Genomic DNA, 18080 nt, shown 5'->3' with positions numbered 1-18080 from the left:
AAGGCCGCGCGAGTTGAGACAGAAAAAGTTTCTCCCTGGCACTGGCTCATGCATAATTTAAGTGAATTTTGGATGCGCTGAATCAATCTCGTGGCCAGAGCCCACACCAACGGCGAAACAATAAGATGAAAAGTATTAAGAGCGGAAATCCACTCCAAGTGCTGCAACATTTTCTATGCAAATTACACTTTCAGCAGTGCAGCACTTTATGCAAATCCGAGGCAAGGCAGGCAGGCGGCTGGCACCTGATGCCGAGCACAAAAAAAATACAAAATAAAACAAAAAATAAGTCAGGACAACTCGGGTCGGGATGGGGGTGTGGAAGGATGTGCCACGCGCCTCGTAACATTTTGTCATATTTATTAAAAATTTATCAATGTCATAAAGTTTGCCCCGCAAACACACGGACAAAGGAACGATCAATCAAGTTTAAAGCAGCCCCAAAAGGATACCACAAATGGTTCTCGAAAATGTGAAGAGGGGGAGAGTAGCTTTAAATTACAGATATATATTCATACGAGAGTGGGGAGAGGCAGAACGATGAGATAGGAATGCAAACTTTCAAATAATTCACATAAATGTAAAATGTACACAGCAACAAGAGACTGTGTAGAGTCGCCCCCACATTTAACAGCGGCCACTGCTGGAACTAAAAGCGATCGCATTGCATACACTTAAAAGCTCGCTGCTGCGTAATTAGTGTAGAGTGCATGTAATAAATCGTGTAGAACTACCAGTCAATGCTCTCCACAGCATTGTCAACAATAAAACAGCTACACCTGTAATTTCTGAGATTTCTCTGAGTGGACTATGGGAAAACTGTGTTTTAGTTGTCACTAGCATAGATTGAACACACAGTATACATGTACTGGGAGCAAACTAGGTACACAAAAACCTATTCCAAACACAAACAAATATTTCACAATTAAACAAACACTAAAATGGATCTAGAAGCCACTGTAAGTCTGACTGATATCGCAGAGAACGCAGACGAACAGCCCCAAGATGAGGTGCCAAAACAGGCGTCAGTGTCCGAAGCCCAGGACCAGAAGGAGCTCACGAACCCAAGCAAGTCGAGATCCACTCTTCAGTCCGAAACATTAGAAGAAGAAAATGTAGCTGGGGAGCAGACGGAAGTGAACGGTGGTCGGGCGTCAGTGGTTGTCACGCAGGAAGACTTTAAGCAGAAGAGGAAAGCGGAGCGAAAGCAGCGAATGAAAAATATCGAAGAAACGCGCTTTGATGGTACGGCCATAAAGAAGGGGCGACAAGCCGACGAATCCGAGCAGGCTGAGGGTGAAGGCGAAGACGAGGGAGAGGGAGAGGGAGAGGGCAAGGGCGAGCGCGATGCCAAGGCATTTCTCGCGGAACGGAAGCAAGAAGAGAAGTTTAAGGGTCGGCACACGATGCTGCTGGAGGAGCAATATGAGCAGGCGGTGCTTCGTGAAGTGGAGTCTGACGAGGACGCCGAATCCATTTGTTCGACTTTGTCCAACGTCAGCATTGACAAGGATTCGAACACGGTGCAGCTCATGGCGAACTTTCTCAACGACTTCGATGTGCCCAGTCTGTCGGACATTTCCGAGGATGAGGAGGTGGAAATTTCGCAATTAAGCAAAGCGGAATCCATCGTCGAGACGGAGATTGCCGATGTGGGCGTCTTTGTGAACCCACTGACCGGCGAGGTTATAGTCAGCACAAGCTCGACCTCGTCGGAGGAGCCCCTCGTGGAGGAGAATGCCCTAGACATGGAAGAAGAACCGGAGGAGTGTCCGGAGATCACTGATGATGAGCACCAGCCAGCCCCGAAATCTGCCCACGTCGACGAGTCTATGAACGACTTCGAACAGTTCCAGGAAACATTTCTGTTCGAGTATCTGGGAGAGGAGGAACGAGAGAGCGACGATAATGCCCACAAGCACCGAACCGAGGTGCTGAGTATTATCCGAACCTTTCTGAAGGATCTCATTGACACGCTGGTCCACAAATCCGAGACCATCAATGTGGAGCACTTGATTAGATCGCGCTGCGACAAGGGCAAACTAATGGAGGAGCTCATCACCGCCACGACCGACTTCTTCTTCGAGAAGCACGGCAACATCTTCCTGCAGGCACGGATCGTCGAGTACTACAAGCGGAACAAGAACGTCCGAGTGTTCTCCCGGCTGTCCCCGATTGACAATCGGAATTACAGTATGCGGTACCTGGATGCCCTGCAGCAGCTTGAACTTGCGAAGAAACGATTCGCCACATCCAAGCAGATGAGCAGCTTCCTAATGAGCAGGGTGTACCTGCAACTGTACCAAACACAAGCCAATGCCACGTGGTCTGAGACGAGACTGGAGCAGACCGTGCGCCATTATCTCTGGGCCCGGGACTCGGAGCCCATCAAGCGGCTAGTCGATCGCGGGCTCCGACTTATGGCTGTCAAGCGGAACGAGATCAGCGACACGCGTTTCATCCTCATCACCATGAAGCACAATTTTGGTCGTTTGGCCAATGTAAGTCCTGGCCCAAGGGATGTGAGTTCCGAGGATCACCTTTTGCCTTTTCCTTCCTTCCACAGAAAATCAAGCAGCTGGAACGTGTGGGCGAGGATCTGTCCATAAACGACTTTATATCCATTCAGAATCAGGTTGTCACTATGGACAAGAAGATCGAAGGTATGCCAATGGCATCTGGCATTTACATCTAATTCAATTCATAATTGTGACATCCCGCAGAACGGAACATCGAACTGAAGAAGCTGCGCTCCATTTACCACGTGGATCTGCATTTGATTCAACACAACCGAGAGAAGGCGCTGGCCCTCGCCGACAAGCTTCAACAGAACAAGGCCGCACTGTATAGCCTGCTGGACAAGCAGCACGAGATGAGAGAGAAACTTTACCGTCTGAAGGTGAACCGCACAAAGCTCCGCAAACAGCAGCAGGATCTGTCCTGCCAAGGCGGCATCCTGACGATGCCCTCCCTGATGTACGAATACGACAACACGGTGGAGGCGCTGCAGGTGAAGCGTGTCAGCGTGTTCAAGCTGCGGGAGACTCTGAAGAACCTCAATCGTCGCATCCAAGAGTATGAATCGTCGTACTCCGTTTAGCCTTGTGCCAGATATTACCAGATACCTGCGAGGGATAGATACATCCTCCGCGAGTGGCCCGTTTTCCCAATCATTCTAAAAAATGCCATTTAAATTATGAACCACTCGAAATAAAGAAAGAACACCTAATTAGCCATGGGAAATACTTGAGGCTTCCTACTCATTGCATAAGCTTTCTTATGCATCAATAATAACCCTGAATTGGCACCGAGAATCTCTTAATGAACCATTATCAAAAATGTATTTCCCCATAAATTTCAGTGTCAAGTTGAATATTTATTTGCCTTGTTTTTGTTTATTCTTATCCACCCCTCTCACATTTTGCTATTCAGAATTTCTTTGAGTGCCAACTAATTGTGGGATGTATCGGAAATCTAACTATTTGTGTCCATTTATTTGTAATTTATTGCAGTTATTAATGGTTCTATATGTTCATTTGTGGGAAAGTGCACACACAACTGGATACATCGCGCTGCAATTAGCTTAAACAAATAAGGCAAATAATTAATTTCCCGAAATACCGAGTATTCATTAGAAAATGTGTAATTCCACACGATGGGCTGCCAAAATACTCTTTCTTAGTCACAGAATTTATGAGACTGTTTACATTTGAAGAATAAAATGGAACTAATCATTGCACAGATCAAACTTATAGTAAATGAAATGATTTCGATATGCTTGGCATTCCTTGAAGTGTTGGAAACCTCTTGACAAAGTGTTTGTACCCTCGGCCAACCATAACACAATGTATTTGATTTATTTAACACATAAATAAATGAAGAAATCACGAGAAACAGCAGCGGCGGACGTGGAATATGCCGACAGCCGTCTCTGGCCTTTCACATTTTTGGCACCCTCTCATAATTGAAGCACCTGCAATATGCTTGAGTAAATTGTATACATATAAGCACATATGTAGCTATGGGCATTATATATATTATTCACGCCTTGGACAGGTGAGAAACTGATTCTGCAAACTGGGAAATTCCTGCCAGAATATATTTTGCTTGAATATATACCAGATGTATGTGCACATATATTGAATCTTCATTCGTTTTGAATCGGCCTGACGCTGCTGACGCTTTGACCTCGACACGCTTCAGTGGAACCGAACCGAACCGAACATATATACAAGTCATTTATAGAACAGAATCTTGCGAACATTTGGTGTCCATTGGGGTGGCCAATAAATAAAGACAACACCCACACAAAAGCAAAAACAACAGCAAGAACATCGCAGATCGCAGAGCTCAAGGTTATGGAGGTGATTGAATAGTGGTATCGAAATTGAAATTGAAATCGAAATCAAATTGGAAGTGCTAGTGGAAATCGAAGTGTGGCATTTTTTTGTCATTACTTTATTTTGTTTATAGATTAAACTTAGGCGTACGAGTATACTTAACTTAAAGGCTGTTTAAAGGGAGTTCTACAAGCCTTTGCGTTGCTTTTGTGCTGTTTTGTGTGAGTGATTTTTGTTGTTGTTGGTGAGGAATATTTTGTGTTGATGTTTCACATAAATAAATATAATAATATGCGTGTATATCGTGATTGTGTGTTTTGTTTTCATATAAAACTAGCATACATATAGGATATATTGTGTAGAAAAAAACCAAAGACAGATGGGGGGGAGCCATCCATCATCATCCTGCGTCCGTTCTCAAGAGAAGGGGAAACCGCCTACTTGCCGAGCAAGATCTTGCGGCCAGCGCCAAGGTTCTGGCCGGCCTGGGTGGCACCCTTGTTGGAGCCAGCCTGGAGACCGACAATGGTCTGGCCGGCCTTCAGCTGCTCTTCGGTGAAGTCGCGCTTGCACTCATCGGCGGGCTTGGGGCCCAGGAAGGGACCCTTGAAGTTGTCGTGCTTGTAGGTCTGCAAAGAGAACAAATTCTCAGTCAATTATGAATATCCACAGAGCAGCCGTAGGAGTGTAAGGCTCTGAGGTCAAGCTGAGGGTGAAACTTACAGCACGGCCCAGGGCGAAGATGGTGTTGGTGACATTGGCAATGTCCTTCTTCTCGTAGAGATCGACGGTCTGGAAGACATCGATATCGGGCACGCCGTACTCCTTGAGCGCCTTCTGGAAGTTGTTGATGTTCTCCATGAACTTGAACTGGCCGCCGGAGGAGTTCACCTTGGGCACGGCATTGGGCGACAGGATGTTGATCAGCTTGCACAGCACCTGGCCGTCCTTGAGCACATCCTCGTAGGCCTGGCCGGCGGGGAACTTCTCACCAATGATGGACTCCACCCACTCCTGGGCCTCCTTGTCCATCTCGGGATTGCGCTTGCCGGCAATCTATGTGGATCGAAAACAGGAATAAAAACAAAACTTTAGCAACTGCCGCACACACTTATTTTAATTTTGTTAACTTTTCTTCCATTATTCACTTTGTTCTTGATTACATTTCTTTTCAGTTCACTTTTAAATTAATTTTTGTGTTTGCATTTTGGAATTTTCTCTGTTGCTCCACCACTGGTATTCACCTTGGCACGAACGGCACGTTCAAGAGACATTTTGTGTTGGTTTTGGTTTGAGGGATTTCTGTACTTCTCTAGAGCCTGAGCAAGCTAGCACTGATGCCTGGCCACGGGGCGTATGCGGCTTTTAAAGCGCGAGAGAACCGTGCGAGTATCGTTCAAGAATTTTCCAAAAATATATCCGAATTCGGAGTCGCCTGCGAGCGTTTTGAGGCGTGGGCGTTCCCCCATGCCTATACATCTTTTCGGTGCGATCAGGCCTGCTGCCCCCATGAGTCGTGCGTTATAAATTTAGAATCTCATCAGAGAAAAGCAACAGAAAAGCCGAACAACAAATCCATGCCACCAACAACAGCAAAGTGCTTAATAATTTTTACACTCACACTCGTGTTGCGAGTGTCTCGAGGTGGTTCTACATAGTTGTTGTTGCCCTCTAATTAATGGAAATTTGCGCAAGTGTGTACGTGGCCCCCACCCCAGCCCAAAATGCGTTGCTCATCTGCATTTTTTCGGACTCTTACTCGGACAAGGAGCCGGAACGCTGTCCTGCTGCCGGCCTGCGGCTCGCGCGTGCATTTGCTGCTCGTAATTTCCATGCGATTGGCATGCATTGGGTCATACTTTAAAATGGCATTGAATTGGGTCCAGCAGCGACAAATGATTTCAGATTTTTGTTGAAATAATAAGACTTTTGGCACGCCAGTGAAACATTTTCTATATTTTAGTTTGCAGTTGCCAACAAGGGTATAATTCTTAACAGGGTATCAATAGTTCCGATCTCAAAGAGATCTTTTGTTCATGTTATTGTTTCATAGAAAACAAAATAGTTACACTGAAAAGTTTTCTATTAGTTTTCTCGCTGAAAATTCCTCACGAACCCAGACCAAACAATGTAATTCCATAACAAACATTCCATTTCGCCTCTCATTGGATTGGACACTGCAAATGAATATTTATTTGTTAGTTGTAATAATCTGCAGACATAAATCAAAAGATAATCACTGAGAATTCGGAATGTGTGAAGCATTTTACATTGAATATATTCATGGCAGCAGCGGAGAGCTGCTTTACTGTCCAGACAATTCATTTGAATTATGTGCTGTGTGTTATTGAAAAGCACTTTGTGGGGAGGCGGAGACATCAAGCGACTGTCTGTTGCCGTCCCAAAAATGTTACAAATGTCACAACGAGAGGACGAAGACGCGACAAGGCTGCCGCGGCCAAGGGGCTCTGACTTGTCTGCCAAAGTTCAGGCACCCTCCGCTCTCCCCCTACAAATGGATTGGGACACAAAATCGAGAGTGCACATAAACAGAGAGAAGACAGCCCCCAACATCCAGCCACCCCCTGAGAGCGAGAGTGGCGTGACATTCGCGATAAACTATTTCTAGGGCGGATACAGTTTCGATAACACTCGGACAGCCGCCGACGTGCACGCAAAAGGCTCGACAAAGTTGTGCTCTGGGTTGTGTGTTATTTTTATTTGCCGTGTATTTCGGTACCACTCCGAACAGGTGGACCCCGAAATAGTGCGGCCAGCGCTGCGTCAGCATCCAAATTTTCCAGCCGCCTCAGCTCTCAGTTACGGAGCATGGGCATGGGTTTGCTCTGGGTCTCGTTCTTATTCTTACTTTGCTCACACTCAGGCGGCGCCAGCGGAGACACAGAACAGAGAAATTCTCGAGCCATGGCGTGTTGGTTTATTTTTACCACCTCCTTGGCCCGCGGCAACCGACAGGAGGGAGGACTCCTCTGCTCTTTTTTTTTTTAATTAACAAACACTTTAAACGAGCCACAAAAAAATATGCACATTATCATTTCGATTAAGTGAATTAAATTTGCCTGGGGGTCCAGTTGTCCTGCTTTGCCTATTCTCTTGAGAAAATTTAATTAGAAGTGTAAGGATCCAATTCAATTACGAGCGAGATCCAGATCCAGCAACCTGAAATGCAATGCAAACAGAATCACTGCAGCCTTTGAGGCGGCTGTTTATCCTTCTATCCCCTAAATTTGGGGAACCATTTCGCCTGGTCATGCATTCTCATTCCCCATGCCGCATGCCCCATGCCCCATTGCCCCGTCAACAGGCCTGCAAATTGCATGTGGGTGGCGGCTCGTGTTTGCGTAGGAAAATTAGATTCTAGTGCGCAAACATATTCGGGAGAGCAAGCAAGTTTATCCAGACGCACTTGACGCCAAATTCGTGGGGATTATTTTCCCATAAATCAGCATAAAAACTCCACAAAGGCGGGCAAAACGTCCCGACGCCAACAACCCAAAAATGGCCAACGCGTATCCCAAATGAAGTCAGGCGAAAATTAGGTCGCTGGGGATGCGAGCTGGAGCTGGTTGTAAAGCGGTAGCTGAAACAGGATCTGGGTGGGCATTCAACCACTTGCTGGCATTTGTGGCACTTCCGTTGGCCGCTCACAGTGGAGCAAGGCAGAGCGGAAACGGAAATTGAGTCGAGCAATGTCCTGCCATTGTATTTATCAACAAACTGAAACGGCAATCGTGCCTGCGAGTGCTGCCAGTTAGTTGCTCCTTCCAAGAATAGACACATTATTTATTTAAGCCCAACATTTAATTGGAAAATCACGCCCAATGTCGTCATTTGGCCAAACAGAAATAAACAGACAGCTCGCATTGGTCGGCTGGCATAGTTATTTATAAGTTTCCTCATAATTTCACTCTAGACATTTTCCCCGCTTCGCATCTTGCCGATAAAAGCAATTAAATCAATTTCACATTTTCACAATGTCGCATTGGCGCAGCTGGCTAGCCCGCGAAAAGTATTCGAAAAAGTGATGGGTGGCTTTGAATATTCCTTGATATCATTCATACTGTTTACCATTTGGTTTACATGCGAACAATTGCGAACCCCATCGGCAGGTTCGTTTATTGACACAATTTATTTGTATAGAATACAGAAACACAATAATATTTAAATCAAATATTCGGTTTTTACATACAAACATTATGGAAATAAATATTTAATAGTATATTTAATAATCTACACCTTTAAGTGTAAGTGTAAATATTTGAATTTGATGTCCTTTGCTATCCGGTTACCTTTCAGTCCACCGTTGTGTTCCGTTCTGGAACCCGTTCTGCCCACCTGCCATTGTTTCATACTCTTGTATGAATAGGTCTGGCGGACACGAAATAAATTCGGTTGCCTGTTATTTGAAATTTTTGGCTCAGCAATTATGCGGAATCTTTTGAACTTTTCTTTCTTTGTTGCTTGTTGGATGTTTGTTTGGTCGGTTCCGTAGCCCGCCTCGTGAATATCATTTACTGGAAGTGCCTGTCTCTGTTTAATCCACAGTCGGATGGGTCTGATAAATGATTCCGCCGCAGCGGTGGGCGCCCAACCTACGGATGAAACCAAAAAAGGTTAATTAGAAATTCAGCAGCACCGCAATAAAGATGGGCAGATGGGTAGGCACTTAACCACAACAGAAAGGTCTACGTCTTGGCAGAATTAGTGTTGCGGTGGTCCCGAAAGCAGGTGAAAATAATGTAGCAAATGTACGGGCATGTCAGCGGCAAGCACTTTAATCAATAATTCAACTGCGACTCAGCACGGACCGCAGTCCGCTGTTCGACCCGAAATAAAACCAACAAATATGGCTTTGAGTAATAATCGAATGGGAACTAAACCCAAAATCACTTGTCCCAATGGCACAAGGGGGAAACTTTGCCAATATTTCAGCCTCACGCATGGCTGGTTGCTGCTCACTGCCCCACTTTTCGGTGGCCCCAGGAGTCGGGGCGACCAATCCTGAATGCTGAAGGGCGAACGGAGAATGTCGAATGCCTTGGCCTAATTGAATTTCCCGGCTAACACTTTAAAGCTGGCGCCCGGCTACTTAATAGCCGCTTGTAATGAGATTTCAGGCACTCCCACACAGCTCTCGTCTAGCGGAAACTTTCCATTTCAACAAATTGACTGACGGCGAGCTCTGGTGCCGACTTCAAAGCAGCATTTTCACTAAATCAATTTGCACAAAGTATTTGCCAGCGCCTTGGATACAGCCCAGCCGCTGGCAGAGCTTAAAAGTTTTAGCAGGAACAAAAGTCGTTGTCAGCCGTAACTCGATTTGAAGCATGCAATGTGTGACACATTAGGGTTCAGGCCAAAGCCTGGAGAGCCCGAAGAGCCCAAAGAGCCCATCCTGCCAGACAGTTCCAGCAGCGATGCTAATTTGGGGCCCATTATGTGCTTAATTACAGCAAGTGCGGGACCATACCTACCGCTACTGGGATACCCTTTGAGTTTTAAAGTCTCTGAAAATATTGCACTCTGCTTTGTTTGGCTCTTTGCAACTTGCAAGAGTTCACACACACAAAATGCGATTGTTTGGCTACATTTTTTCGCTGTTAAACATCCGACAGTCGCAAATGTCTTCTGCGATGCCTTATGCTGGGCCATCCCACTGCTGCAACGCATCCAAAATACTCTGTCACTCGGCGAGAACTCGGCTTTCAATTTCAATTGTTTTCAGAAACTTTTTTCCTTGTGAATGCTGCACGTAATTTATGCGAAAAATTTGATAAGTATCTGCCGCATTCAAATTTGTGTTCTTCTCATAATAATAACAATAATTACAATTTAAATGAATTTCATCTTTGCCCAGAATATATGAAAAATATGAATAAATCGACGGTGGCACAGGCAGCCAGGCAGCCAGGCTCTGTTGCAGCATAGTCCGGTCCTCCGATGGAACTCCAACAAGTAAATTCGTTATTTGGCGGACCAACGTGGCCTTTAATCAAATTCCACGCGACATGCAAGGCATACAACACATTCAGTACAAAAAAAAAAACAGAGTTTCGTCGAGTTTTCGCCTGGGGCCCCCTGCCCACTAGATTGACCGTTGGGCAAATTGAAAGGGTAAAAAAATGTATGACAAGTCGCTGGCAGATCCATGTATATGTATTCACTGGCATGTACCGCTCGCATATGACTTGCAAATTGATGCAAAGTGGTGCCCAAAGTTGCTAGACTCCCCATCGGAGTAGAGCGACTCCAAGCGGATGTGCTTAGGGGTCCAGTTGCTGAATTCTAGACAAAACTCTGTACAAACTCTGTAGTCAGGGTAAGGGCTGGGCAGGGCAGGGCAGGGCAGGGCGGGGTTAAATGCAGCTGAGATAACGTTGAAGAAAATTGAAAAACTTGTAGAGCGAAAAGTTGTCGGAGCGTGCCACAGCAAAGCAATTGCAAGCCACGCTGCTCCACTGTCTCCACTCGCCCCGACAGATGACAGCGAAAAGTCAAACCAAAGCTGCAGTTGCAAGTTGCAAGTTGCGAGTTGCAAGAGCCAGGTGTATGCGTGCTTAAAACTTTGTTTTGTTTGAGCTGTGCCCGGGTGTCCTCCGTGGCATTGAATTACATGTGGGTAAGCGCTGAGAGCAATTAGCGGCCGCCCACTCAAGGGATTACCCTTCTCAATTTGGGTGCACTCGATACGGCTATTAGGCCCGACATGCCGACATGTCATTAGAGTACGTCAGACCCAGAGCCGCGCCAGAGTCAAATATTTGCGAAACATTTGAAGTACAAACTGCCGCGGGATCCCACTGGTGGGTCAACATGCTCCTCCAACCGACAGATGGCTCTCCCACGAAATTACTTTGAAACCAACGGTACATACGAGTGTGCCACTCGTAACCGAGTGCCCTTCAGCAGCAGAACAAACATCGAATTACGAGTACACACCCCGAACGACCTGCCATGGGCTTAATCTGACCCACGCGGTTTTAATAGTCATTAATTTCTAGTCCGCAGCTGTGCGGGAGTTGGGTGCGGGGGGGAACTGGAAGTCGCCGATCCGCTCCATGGTCTGACGCAGCTTTTCCAATCCCCTGCAGTTCGCCGCATAGGCGTCCAGCTGTTGCATTGCGGCAAACCAGCGCTCCAGCCGCGGCCATCGTGTCAGGCGAAACATGAGCTGCACCGTGCTCAGTGTGGTCACAATGGATATGTCGGCGAGTGTCAGCTGCGGAGCCCACAAAAACAACATTGAATTGCATCTCGGCTTTCGCAGGGAATCGCATTAAGTGCTGCGGTTACCTGTTCGCCTGCCATGTAATCGTGCGCCTCCAGATACTGCTCCATGATGCCGAACGCCTCGGTCAGCTTTCGTTCGTGATGGGCCACATCCACGTTGGCAAATCCCTTTCGAGCAATTTCCGACTGTAAGCGAGAGTGGAGATGAATGGAGAGTGTAAGCCTGGACAGCAACGCACCATGAAATCGCTGTCCCGGCGGAACAGGAAGGAACACTCGAAGAGCAGCCGATTCAGCACCTGCATGCGGGCATCGTGCTCTCTGGGCCAGAGTGTGCCAGCGGCATCGAACTTCTCCGCCAGATGGATGAGTATGGCATGGCTGTCGGTCAGCACCAAATCGCCATGGACCAGCACGGGCACAGAGTGCTGTGGATTCAACTGTGGATGGGATTACTCGATAGAAAATGCTCTACTCCAAGTTATGTGTTCTTACGGCTATGAAATCTTTCTCAAACTGATCCCCCTTAAAGAGATCCACGAAACGGAGCTCAACGTCAACCGCCAGCAACTTAATTAGGATCAAACAACTGCGAACCGGAGGGCTGCGATCGTCATAGTACAGAATAGGCTTCGCTTCAGACATAAGGAAAATATCAGGTAGACAAACAAAACGAAACGATCGCGTTCAGAGACGATAAACGACTAAGAGAGAATCAGATTGCTACTCACAAGATACGCTGGGAGGAAACACAAACCTGAGATTTTTCATTGCTTGCGGTGTAAGAAAATGTTAAATCAATTTTCTATAGGTTTAAATATTTGTTGAAAGAGTTGCTTCAGGGCATTCCCTTCTGTCCGGCATGGCAATTACACAGTTGCAGCAATTACCAAATAAATTTTGAAAGAATCAAATTAAATGAATTTGGCGCCGATTGTGCAGCCCTGAACTAGTGCTAGATAACATCAATATATGTGTGTTCCAACAATCGCAAAAAATACCGATATTTTTGTGTTCGTGGCCTAACAATTCAATAAAGATTAGTATTTATAATACGCCAAATTGATTCTCCACGCGGACTAAAATAATATTTTAGTGTTAAAAGGCTTTGCAAGCTAGTAAAATCAAATGGAACATCAAAATCGAGGAATATGACTTAAGACTCATGTTACGGTATATTGCGGTATATTTTGTATGGCTGTGCGGTATATTTGATCGATAAATCAGCGTTCACACACGTGCGCGCAAATGGAAATAAAAATAATGAAATCTGTTAAGGATGCCACGGATGAATCCACGCCGAAGGAAGCAGGCGAGGACAAGTCCAAGAAACGTCGGAATCCCTTCAACACACAGCGTCTGAAGGAAGAGAAGGAGCGGCGACAGAAGAAGCGCGCTCGACTCATTGTCCGGAACATCAGCTACAAGTCGACGGACGCCTCACTGCGGGAATACTTCTCCAAATGGGGCACACTGGAGGATGTAAACATACTGAAGCGTGGGGACGGCAAGCTGGTGGGCTGCGCCTTTGTCCAATACGAGACCATAAACCAGGCCACCAAGGCTATACTGAAAACGAACGGCACAGATCTGCAGGGAAGAAAAATATTTGTGGATTGGGCGCTGGGCAAAAACGAATACTCCACCAAGAATCCGAAGGATGAAGAGCCGGAGGATAAGAAGCCAAAGCTGGAAATTAAAGACGAAAGCGGGGAGGATGAGCCCAAGGTGGAAGCTGTCGAGCACGCACCCGTGAAGGATGACAGCGAAGACGCTGAAGGAGAATCAGATTCCGAGGATGACGCAAATGATGATGAGGAAGACACTGTAGGTGGAGATGATGATGGAGATGATGATGACGATGATGAAGATACAAAAGAAGATAAAGACAAGCTGGACATTGAAAGTGTTAAGAAGGAGAAAGTAAAATCCAACGATGTCAAAGAAGGCTGCACAGTTTTCATCAAGAATGTCCCTTTCGATGCCGAAGATTCTGACCTGCGAAAGGTTTGCCGTAAATTTGGCGTCGTCAACTATGCCATCATCAATCGGGAAGCGGTTTCTGGTCACTCCAAGGGCACAGCCTTCGTCAAATTCAAGGCTAAAGAATCCGCAGATCTCTGCCTGCAGGCGGGGACAGAGTTCACGCTGTTGGATGAGGTTCTGGATCCGCATCCAGCTCTCAGCAGAGATGAATTGAAGACGAAGCAGTCGCGGGAAAACAAGGATGATGACACTGGAAAGGATTCGAGAAATTTGTATCTGGCCAGAGAAGGTCTCATCATGTCTGGATCCAAGGCTGCCGATGGGGTTACTGCCTCGGACATGACGAAGCGCCATGAGTTGGAACAGATGAAGACTCAAGTGCTGAAGAACTTGAATCGGTAAGGCTTGGCATTAGCCCATCCAAATCATATCTGTATCCATCTTTCACCATTCTTGCAGCTTCGTTTCACGGAATCGTTTGTCCATCCACAATCTTCCCTACAACTACGACGACGAAAAGCTGAAGCAAATGGCTCAGACATACACAGGCTTCCGCCCCCATGAATGTCGAGTAATGAGGGAGCACAAGATCACTCCAGAGCATCCTAATGGCAAGTCCAAGGGCTTCGGTTTCATCTCCTTTGAGACGCATCAAAGGGCCTTGGCGGCACTTCGAAAACTGAACAACAATCCGAACATCTTTGGCCCTCAACATGTAAATATTTCGTCACCCGAAAAGCAAGCATTATAATCGAATGATCCTCTCAATCTTCCAGCGTCCTATTGTGGCTTTCAGTATAGAGGATCGTGCGGTTCACAAAATCAAAGAGAAGCGCGATGAGCGCTCAAAGCAGAATAATCCCACCTATCAGACAAAACTGCAGCAGAAGAAAGAGCGTCGTCAGCAGCAGCGAAGTGGACAGCACACCAAGGAGAAGCCACCCCAAGCGGACAACAAGAACAAGCTGCAGAAACACATCAAGAAACTGGAGGCCACACGAGCGGCTAAAGCAGAGGGCAAGGAAAAGGAAGAAAAGCAGCTCACCGACGTACAAGATTTTGTGGGGGCGGCCGCCAAGCCGGGCACTTCGTTGCGTATGCGATCCAAGAAGAAGATCATGGAGCAAGCCCAAGAGCATATGAAGCGCGTGAAAACCGAGAAACGCAAGACCAAGAACAAGAAGATACGTGAATCCCATCTGGCGGAGAGAAAGGCCGACAATCGGCCCAAGCAGGGACGCAAAAAGGAGATGGACGACCTGAAGCCACTAATTGACAAGTATAAGAAAATGATTACGGGCAACCAGGATGGCGGAGGTATCAAGGGTATCATGGGTGGTAAAATTAAGAAACCTAAGCGCACAAAGTGGTACGCGGAATAAGCTTCATCCTGTCTAGGCTAAGAAAAACGCTAGCAATAAAAATGTAAATGAGAAACCCGATCCAGGTGGCTACTCCTCAGGTAGAGTGCGCCATTTTCCCATTTGAACGAACATCTGCCTGCCATATAGGCCCTACAAGTGACTTGATTCTACCTGTCCTATATGCTATATATAATTGGGAGACAGTGTCTCCTCTTCAGTATTGCCTAGCAGTGTCTGTGAAGCGTTTCGAGCGCTCTAAATTGAAAATGGCTCCGCGTGAAAAAGTTGAATTCGTTTTGGTTCGTCTGTCGTATGTGCCATATATGTAAGTACCGAGATCACAGATTCGAAGCGTTGTGAAGTGATAAGTAAGGAATTTCCATCCTCAGCCATCCGTTGTATCCACGCATCAGTTATCAGATAAGAAAACATCCTCCAACTGGGTCGATTATACAAGTTCGTGATTGGTTCGAGCATGTAATGCTCAGAGAACGCTCGAAACTGCAGCCAGGTGTCAATTTGCGCTACTCCGAGTGGCGCATTATCACCGGAGAAGCGGACCTCTTCAAGGTGCAGGGCTGCTTCTTCGACAAGATCATGCTGGTGCTCGGCGAGGAGAACATATCATGGGTGTTCTATCACAACATGCCGCTGCATCGACGCATCGAGGGAAGTGCCTGCCTGCCGGTGAGCTACTGCGGATGCTGCCTCAACAATCAGTACCTGCAGATTATTGACAAGATTAAGCAAACTCTATCGAGGACGAAAAAGCGTTAAATAAAATCATTGGTCTACTAATGGAAACAAGAGTTTATGTTATATGATGAACGCTTTCAATTTCACTATACAATAGCGGCTGTCTACTCCAGCCAGTGGAAGCGAGAGCCGTACTTGGCTGGTGGCTTCGGGTAATCCTCGGGCAGTCCGGGCGTGGCATCGGGATACGATTTGAGTTCCTCCTTCTTGGGAGCCTCCCGGGCAGAGTGAATGACCTGGTTAACATTAATTAATGTGTTACATTTGGCAAATATGATTTTTAGCATCAACTTACCTTGGCCCTGGAAAAGTAGCCATAAGATGGACGCTCCCAGTCAAAGTTATCCTTCACGCACTTGTCAAACACACCTTGGGTCTTGCGGCACCTTAAGTAGGTATAGATTAGCATTGCTCATACCCAGAGTCATATCTTTAACTCACTGTGTAAATGCCATTGTGCCGCTGCTCTTGTCCAGGCAAGTGGCGTACTGCATAAACTCCTCATGGCAGGTCTTCTTCACCTTGCGGAAGAAGTTCAGGGCGCAGCTGGTGACGGCCTTTCCCTCGCCCAAGCAGGCACGCGGATCGTCCAGCTCTTGCCTGCACAGCATAAACTCCTGAAATTACCATCGGAATTAAACGTAAACAAACCCAGAACGGTGGGGTTTTGAGGTTAGGTTATATAACTGAAGCGGACCAACTTTAGTGTCTGCGCTGCTCCTAATTGATCTTTTAGTTGCACAGCAGCTGGACACTCTTATATAGATTTAATGTGAAGTAAATTATATTCACTAACATTATTTTCCTGTTCGCATTGCTTGCCCAAATGAAAGGAACCAGCACGCAGAGCCGCTGAAGAAAGGTTCAGCTCCTGGACATTGAGCTCCGACTCCTCCGGCAGCGTTGTGTTGTTGGTTATGACCATGGCGAAGCTTCTCTTCTTCCCGTTGATTAAAAATGTCTACAATGAGCCAGTTAATTGATATTGTAACTTAAATTTCAATATTCAGATTTACTTTTGCCTACAAACAACAGCTGACTGGGCTGCTTCCAGTGTGACTGAGCCTCCGAAATATACCGAAAAATATCACAACATTTATTTAATATACAGATATACCATACAACTTATACGACTACAAACAACCTGGCATCTCTGTCTGGAAAAACAGCTGATTGCATTTGTTTTGTTATTGAAATAACTATTATTTTGTAATTCTGCTAAAAAAGAGCTTAAATTAAATAAACAAGCGAGATATGCACGCCACTGCCATTTAGCAATGAACCTGAGCCATGAACCCTCTGATTGCAATGAGTTTATTAAGAGCAAACTATACCGGACCAGCGGCAAATGTGGTGCGAACAACATGGCACGTTTAATTGTATAAATAACCTATCTTTATGCTCCCCTTAGCGATATACGCACGCCAAGCGGAGCTCTATGTTCAGGTGAAGCCGACTCCAACAGTCAGAGTCCATGCACCAGCATCATCCATGGCGGAGAGTAACAACAACATAACCCACATTCGTCACGACATTTGGTTCCACATTGCCATGCATATAGATCCCGAGGACGTGCAGACATTCGCCCTGATATGCAAACAGACCGCCATTCTTGTGAGCTCTCGAGCATTCTGGCGGAATCTGTATAAACGATACTGCGTGGGCGAGACGTTGGGCTGGAACCTGGTCTTGCCAGCCCACCTGCAGATGGAACAAATATGTAGCTGTGATACAAAATCTTTGCGATCGCTTGTCGTTAAGGCGCTCTTTTACTGCCACAGACCACTGAAAGTCCGACTTGAACAGAGTTACAATCTCGACTGGCTGCTACATCGCACCTTCGTCACTTGTTGGCAAAAACAATATCAATGCCTGTGGGTAATATGCTATAAGTTTTGGAATAAACAGCCAGGCGTAAATGTTGAAGAGGCTGAAGCGCCTGCTGGCCAAGTGGTGAACGACTGGGAGTCGCTTGCGGACGAGGATGAAGGACAGCTAACACCGGACACTGGCAATCCAAACGAAGGAGTTGTACTGCTGGTTGTGGTATGCCGCCAGTTTGTGCCCACTCCTACGCTTTTGGCCTATAGCCAACAGCAGGCGAGGTATCGCCTGAGAGCCACCCGGGAGCTGCTCTGCACAGATATGCGGGCGAAGAACTTGGAGCTAGACTTTGCCGAAGACACCAGCAGCAATGCGACAGTCACTGTGAAATATCCGCGCATAGCAAAGTACAAAGTTTTGCCCTGGTGGCACCCTGACTTCCAGAGATTTGTGAAATAAATTTCGAGTAACACTTACACTTTACACTTGTTTCATTATCATGAGCATCAATGTGATTGTTATCTGTCAGCCACTGACTGCGCTTGTTGCTCCTTATCTA

The 18080-nt window shown here is 46.4% G+C and overlaps 7 protein-coding genes across 8 annotated transcripts; 4 read left to right on the top strand and 3 right to left on the bottom strand.

Moving 5' to 3' along the window:
• The first annotated feature begins 851 nt into the window (after window positions 1–851).
• Window positions 852–3229, top strand: LOC117588884. Its single transcript, XM_034280418.1, has 3 exons — window positions 852–2501; window positions 2567–2663; window positions 2724–3229. Exons 1-3 carry the CDS (start codon window positions 942–944, stop codon window positions 3098–3100), a joined length of 2034 nt encoding a protein of 677 aa, XP_034136309.1. The 5' UTR covers window positions 852–941; the 3' UTR covers window positions 3101–3229.
• A 1413-nt stretch (window positions 3230–4642) lies between these two features.
• Window positions 4643–5712, bottom strand: LOC117588888 (muscle-specific protein 20). Its single transcript, XM_034280432.1, has 3 exons — window positions 5585–5712; window positions 5064–5396; window positions 4643–4969 (listed from the first exon to the last, which is right to left on the bottom strand). The coding sequence occupies exons 1-3, from the start codon at window positions 5612–5614 to the stop codon at window positions 4778–4780; spliced, it is 555 nt and encodes a 184-aa protein (XP_034136323.1). The 5' UTR covers window positions 5615–5712; the 3' UTR covers window positions 4643–4777.
• A 5574-nt stretch (window positions 5713–11286) lies between these two features.
• Window positions 11287–12283, bottom strand: LOC117580392 (glutathione S-transferase E14). The gene is made up of 4 exons (XM_034266935.1): window positions 12087–12283; window positions 11831–12031; window positions 11655–11777; window positions 11287–11580 (listed from the first exon to the last, which is right to left on the bottom strand). Exons 1-4 carry the CDS (start codon window positions 12234–12236, stop codon window positions 11359–11361), a joined length of 696 nt encoding a protein of 231 aa, XP_034122826.1. The 5' UTR covers window positions 12237–12283; the 3' UTR covers window positions 11287–11358.
• A 524-nt stretch (window positions 12284–12807) lies between these two features.
• Window positions 12808–15019, top strand: LOC117585203 (RNA-binding protein 28). The gene is made up of 3 exons (XM_034274584.1): window positions 12808–13975; window positions 14037–14292; window positions 14354–15019. Exons 1-3 carry the CDS (start codon window positions 12840–12842, stop codon window positions 14957–14959), a joined length of 1998 nt encoding a protein of 665 aa, XP_034130475.1. The 5' UTR covers window positions 12808–12839; the 3' UTR covers window positions 14960–15019.
• On the top strand, window positions 14958–15739 carry LOC117585210. Its single transcript, XM_034274597.1, has 2 exons — window positions 14958–15266; window positions 15331–15739. The coding sequence occupies exons 1-2, from the start codon at window positions 15007–15009 to the stop codon at window positions 15716–15718; spliced, it is 648 nt and encodes a 215-aa protein (XP_034130488.1). The 5' UTR covers window positions 14958–15006; the 3' UTR covers window positions 15719–15739.
• LOC117585217 (NADH dehydrogenase [ubiquinone] 1 alpha subcomplex subunit 8) lies at window positions 15734–16730 on the bottom strand. Its single transcript, XM_034274611.1, has 5 exons — window positions 16714–16730; window positions 16494–16658; window positions 16139–16314; window positions 15993–16083; window positions 15734–15933 (listed from the first exon to the last, which is right to left on the bottom strand). The coding sequence occupies exons 2-5, from the start codon at window positions 16620–16622 to the stop codon at window positions 15802–15804; spliced, it is 528 nt and encodes a 175-aa protein (XP_034130502.1). The 5' UTR covers window positions 16623–16658; window positions 16714–16730; the 3' UTR covers window positions 15734–15801.
• A 159-nt stretch (window positions 16731–16889) lies between these two features.
• Window positions 16890–17999, top strand: LOC117583230 (transmembrane protein 183). Of its 2 annotated transcripts, none has more exons than XM_034271567.1 (2): window positions 16890–17047; window positions 17109–17999. In XM_034271567.1, exons 1-2 carry the CDS (start codon window positions 16975–16977, stop codon window positions 17978–17980), a joined length of 945 nt encoding a protein of 314 aa, XP_034127458.1. In that variant the 5' UTR covers window positions 16890–16974; the 3' UTR covers window positions 17981–17999. The 2 variants fall into 2 exon arrangements, with proteins under 2 accessions (XP_034127458.1, XP_034127379.1); XM_034271488.1 differs by having other exon boundaries at window positions 16891–17050.
• Window positions 18000–18080: the final 81 nt, after the last annotated feature.

Source organism: Drosophila guanche, unplaced genomic scaffold (genome assembly GCF_900245975.1).
Source record: "Drosophila guanche unplaced genomic scaffold, DGUA_6, whole genome shotgun sequence".
Classification (NCBI taxonomy): Eukaryota; Metazoa; Arthropoda; class Insecta; order Diptera; family Drosophilidae; genus Drosophila; species Drosophila guanche.
The sequence above is the reverse complement of the archived record's forward strand: the minus strand, read 5'-3'. Positions and strand labels throughout refer to the sequence as shown.